This window comes from Solanum pennellii, chromosome 1, assembly GCF_001406875.1.
Source record: "Solanum pennellii chromosome 1, SPENNV200".
Taxonomy (NCBI): Eukaryota; Viridiplantae; Streptophyta; class Magnoliopsida; order Solanales; family Solanaceae; genus Solanum; species Solanum pennellii.
Genome location: NC_028637.1, coordinates 89,930,705 through 89,936,708, shown reverse-complemented (window position 1 = coordinate 89,936,708; position 6,004 = coordinate 89,930,705). Strand labels below are relative to the sequence as shown.

At 28.9% G+C, this 6,004-nt stretch overlaps 1 protein-coding gene across 1 annotated transcript; it reads left to right on the top strand.

Moving 5' to 3' along the window:
• Positions 1-4,253: 4,253 nt before the first annotated feature.
• On the top strand, positions 4,254-5,612 carry LOC107008184. The gene has a single exon (XM_015207110.2). It carries the CDS (start codon positions 4,509-4,511, stop codon positions 5,142-5,144), a length of 636 nt encoding a protein of 211 aa, XP_015062596.1. The 5' UTR covers positions 4,254-4,508; the 3' UTR covers positions 5,145-5,612.
• The last annotated feature ends 392 nt before the right edge of the window (positions 5,613-6,004 follow it).

Here is a 6,004-nt window from a genome sequence, read left to right as displayed (position 1 = left end):
AAGATTATAAGAAAAGTAATTTAAAAAGTCTAGTAACTTTATATGTTGTCACCAAACAAAATTTAATGAAAAAATCTATGTGTGCACTTAATTTTAAAATTCCTAAATAAATTATTAAAAAATTTTAAACAATTTTTTTAATAAAAGTATTTAGATAAATTTGTAAAGGTTGACAAAAAAATTGATAAGAAAGAGAAAATTATTATTTAACTTTTTTTATTTTTTTAATTCTTTTATTCTATATTATATTATGTTATGACTTTTCGTACAACTAAACATCAATAAATAAACTAATAATTAATTGAATTTACTTATTTAATTAGATAATATACTAATATACTGATAAATAAAGATCAAAATTTTATTTTCTATAAATATTATTCACTTACTATTTTCTTTGAAAAATATATATTGTAAGTATATATGGATTTCAAAGCACCTAAATAATTATTTTTTAATAATTAATCGACTTTTAATATTATTGATTTATTATACAATTTATGATTAATTGAAGTAAATTAGCGTTCATGAGTAATTTGTATATCAATATTTTTTGAATGTATATGTTTATAAGTATTTAAAAGTTGATAAGATTATAGTACATTTTAAAATACATTCTGCATAACATAAAAAAAATAAAAAGTTTAATTATGATGAAAGATTTTAAGTATGAAAATTTATTCTTAACAAATTAATTTAAAAAAATTAAAAATAATATGATGATTATTTTAGTTAAATGAGTTTAATGAATAAAATTAATCTATTATTAAAAAAAGACTTTAATGACATGTCATGCCAATTAGGAGAGAGTGATGCTTTTGAATTGTCAAGTATATTTGGAAGAAAATAGTGATAGTTGGGTGATATTTTGATCCTAAATGAAACATAAATAATATTTTAAGACAATTCCTTAACTTGGGTGACCAGTTGAGGAATTGACTCCCAAACTTCCTATCAAAGGTTGTTTTGTTTTGTCGGTAAGCTGAATTTGAGTCATGACATGTTTAATCACCTGATTTCGTCAATACTTTTTTGGCCTACCTTTACTACTCATCATACCCTCTATATCCAATGTGTTAGAGCATTTACACATATTCTTTTCACATATCCAAACTATTCCACACTCGTTTTTCTGACCATCTTATTCACTACAAAGATCACTTTCACTTTTTATCTTAAATATCCTTATTCTAGATCCTAGTATGGAAATTTTAATGCTAAGTCCCCCTCCCCTCACCCCTACACAATTAATTTTTTTATATATATATATATTTTAAAATATAAGACCATGGTGGAAGTTGTTCTGTCCTTTATTTTTGGACACGACTAAAGTAGAAAGAATGCATGAATCGACGATGAAAAAAAAATCTTAACTTTTCAGATATCCGTACTGAGAAATTGGTGCTTGATTACATAAACTCCAGTAGGAAAAAAATATATATTAAATTTGTAAATAGTAAAAATGTTAAGCTATTTAAGTATATCGGTCAATTTTGTATACTTGATACTTGTGTTTGCAATAAATTTTAAATATATGGAAAATAAATAAACTATACAAATAAAATATAAATAAATGTGATCTTATTTATCAAAATTGTAAGTACAAATCTGTTTCTCCCTTGATTTTACTCTCTAAGATGATTTATCCATGATTCGAGGGCCGTTAGTGGCGTATTTCTCGAATTAGGATGATTTAGATTTGACCTCTCTATATAAATAATCCATCAATTCGCGGAGTATTTGAGATCTTGATCTCTTTATGGAATTTCCGAGATGCCTTTTAAGAGAATTTAGTACCCTTTATATAGGCATAAATTAGGGTTTAGAGTTGAATAGCCTCCAAGAATTCTAATCTGAGTTGAATGTAATTTATAGAGTTCCAACTCAAATTGAATGTATCTTGTAGAATCCACAAAATTTCAATGTCTACAACCTGATTTAAAATTATTTAGTTATTATTAATATACGAATTAGTTATGAGTGGATATAACGAAATATTTCCTCTGTTTTGTCACTTTTTTTTGTACTCTGTTTTGGGTTAACCCCAGTACCGATGATCACTAATTAATGGTCAAGTGAGAATAGATCTAAAATTGTGAGCAAAAGTTATATTTATAGTAATATTAACCATAACGTTCAATTTTAACTAGAAAACTTGATAAATTAAATAATGAAATTTTAATTTAGAGGGTTACCAGAGTTAATGATCCCCACAAACTACACAGAAATTATTGAAGGGGTTATTCAAATCTTTGCAATTAGATATTCTCTCTGTCCATATTTATTTATCCATATTTTTTCTTTTAGTTGTTCCTATTTATTTATCTATTTTGACAAATCAAAAAAAGATAATTCTTTTTCCTATTATACTCTAATTTAAACTTCTTGAAAATTTTTAAATTTTAATTCATCATTTTTGAAACCATAATTAATAAAGGTAAAATTATAACTTCACTATGCTAATTATTGATATCTTAATATGTGTGTCATTTCTAAAGTGGACAACTAAATAGGGACAGCGAGAGCATAATTTAAGAAGGGTTATGAGATAAATATCAGGGGCTGAGTTCATGTGAACCCACTTCATTGATAAATAACATCGTATATATATGTATATTTGATCAGTTCTTAATATTTTATATGTATATGATAACTTTTGACATCACTAACACAAGTGTGATCCTTGGCCCAATGGTGAAGTGGGTTTAAATTTTCCAGCTTGCTCGAGTTCAAATCCCTATCCCACATTTTAGTTTTATTTTTTATATCTTGAACCCACTTCTTGAAAATTTTGGGTCCGCCAGAGGTTATTGAATATAAACCTGAATTTCGTAAGAAATAATTTGATGAAAATATGGATAACAAAATCACAAAGTCCCTTAAAGAAATCGTTTATCGTTGATTACTTTATATATGTAGAATAGATCAAACTATTTTTCACTTTGAAATAGGTTTGAACCAATAGAAGCATATGAAAATATTTTTAATTTCTCATTTAGTGGTAAAATATTGAGATCACTAGATGATGAGAATTTAAAAGAAAATATTGTCTTAACCTTGAACTTCTTTAACTCATAACAATTAATAGATATTGATGGTTTAGATTTATTTTAAATGAAAATTGTTAAAAGAAGTAATACAAGTAAAAGATAATGATCTAATGATAATACTCAATCAAATAAAAAGACTTGATTATTTTCTAAATACACATATTGTTTATAGAATAATGTTACCAACTTTTGTAGTTGTAGTTGTTGCCTCAGCCTAAAGAAGTTTTTCAAAATTAAAATTGATCAAATCTTCTTTGTCTCAAGAGAGATCCAATGAATTCGCTATATCATCATTTGAAAAGACAATATCAAAACGAATCGATTATAAAATGGTGCTTAATGACTTTTCATCTAAAATAACTAAAAAAGTAGATTTTAAATAAATGTATATATATAATAAAAAAAATATCTAATCTCTCTCTTAAGTTTCGCTTTAGACTCCCGATATTATTGAATCGACCCTGAAACTAAATATTAAACAGCAAGAACATATTTGTGCTAAAATATTAACAATAACATATTCGTCAATTTTTGCATAACATAAGACTATACAAACCTTTTTCATAATATTTAAAATTTAATTCAAAATTATTTATATGAACAAAATTTAAGAATAATTTTTTTTCTTCAATATCAGATCCATGATAAGAGGATCAACATCTCATAAAATCAATGATCAAATTTAGAGATCATGTCCACAATTTACTCAAAAATGACGTGGCAGATATTATCAAAGAAAATCAATCAAAGGCCAGTAATAAAAATTCATATATCGAAATTTACGATAAATATTTTTTAATTTTTAAATAAAAATAATTAAAGTTTTTTTTTAGATAATAGAAAAGGAAAGAGCTTTGAAGTAGCCACACAACAAACACATGGTCCCCTCAAATAATTTTCCCTTTTTAAGACGACAAAAAACCAACTCACCGTCCAAAACTTAACGCCGTTAGACACTATAAGAAAACGACAAGCGCGTAGACTAACGGATTACAAGTCTCCGTCAAAACGGAAAGACAATCTGGGCCCCACACGTGAACGGCTCAGTCTTAGGTCAGCCGCTCATAAAATATGAAAATCAAATTAGACGGCTTAACCAAAACATGTCTAATACAAACCCCCACTCGCACAACCAATCGCGTTTGTCACGCGCTTACCTTTTTTCTTCTCTTTCTTTTGTATATATAAAGCTCTACCCAATCTTCCTTGTTATCTTCATATCGAAACGAAACAAAATCTCTCTCAATTTACAGAGAAGAAATATAGTTTTAAGGGAGAATTTTCTCTCTTATTTTCCATTAAGGAATCGGAAAACCCAGGAAGAAGAAACTTGTTTTCTTTATTAATTGCCTTTAAATCACCCCTTCCCTTTGAAGGTTGATTGAAATAGTCTTTGGAATTTTTGTTTTCTTTCTTGGGTATTTATTTGTACAAATTTTGATTTCCTTTTTCGTAAAAATGGGAACAGAAGTTTTGCGGCCACAAAATTGTTTGATTGACAGGTTCAGGGAACCACAACCGGCGGCGGCGTTTCATCGTCGGAAAAATAATGGGTATTATAATAACAACGGTTACCGGAAACCGGTTGTTAGAACGGAGAAAAAGAAGTTGAACAGCAAGATCCAGAACCAATCTGAGCCGTCGATTTCTAGGAGATCTGAGGAATCGAAACCGGTTCAGATCCCTGGGAGAGTTACACCGGTGGTAGACGGCGGAATCGTGATGGGTCAGGTAATGATTTTGAGAAGGGGAGAGTCGTTGGATTCTCTGAACCCTAATATCAGGAAAGAGAACAAAACGACATCGTCCGGTAAGAAGAAGAAACAACCGGCGAGTGGTAGCGGTGATGAATTGACAGTTTACGGTACCGGAAGATTAGGTCCGGAGCAACCCGGAATGTTCCCGAAAAATATCCGGGTCGGGCATACTCCGACCGACGTTTATGCCGGATCTGCTTTCTCGAATTCTCCATCGCCTCGATCTCTTCCTCTACCTTCTTTCTTCAACAACATGAACAACAAAAAGCAAGTAGAATTGACATCATTCGATGATTCAGCGTCGAGAGATTTACGGCGGTTGCTCCGACTGGAGTAATGGATCCGACCCGTATTCGGGAGAATTACCTCTTATAATTCTTAATAACTAGTTTGGATTCCCCAGTCTCTAATTAGCTTTAAGGTTGACTTATATTACTATTAAATCTTTCCTATTCGCTCCTAAATTCTTAAAATTTTGGAACTTTCAGTTTTCTCCATGAATTTTTTTAGACTTGGAGAACTGAAAAGGTCTGAAATTTGAGAAAATTAGATTAAAAAAAATGCGAATAATTTCTTCTTCTTATTTTATATTTTAGGTCTGGGGATTAAGTATGGATGGAGGGGGTTATTGTATTTAAGGGGAAAGAGATCGATGAATAAGTTTAGTTTTATTTTAAATATTGTGTTTGTGCTTACGTTGGTGAAAAAAAGACTCTAATGATGGAAATATTGAATAGCTTTGTAAAGCTTTTTATTTTGGATTAATGGTTAGTATAATCAGAACAAGTATGTTTTTAGAGTATAATTCTCTTTGCTCAAAACTTTATTGCTTTCTGATTTACCTTGTTGAAGTCTCTAGAAATAGTATCAACCAAGCATAGCCATGAATAAAGAGTGGATAGATGGTCTGATTTTTATTTATTTCTACTTATATAACTGTATGAATTACTGAGATTTACAACATTTGATTATGTTTAATCTAATTCAATATAAGGAGGATTAACAACTTAGAGTTCATATTAGTTGATGTTTTTAATCCTAAGTTGTATGAGCTGAAAAATTGAAATAGATGAGCGAGTCAATCATTTTAAGAATACAAAACCAGCCATAAAGATAAACATTACTCCTATTATTTAGAAATTGGGGTTATTAAAACTCTTTGCAAGAAGTGAAATCAAATACTTACAACTCCAAAAA

Bases quoted from the DNA above. Each gene is read 5' to 3' on its own strand.
- LOC107008184 (XM_015207110.2), top strand. From the start codon at position 4,509: ATGGGAACAGAAGTTTTGCGGCCACAAAATTGTTTGATTGACAGGTTC.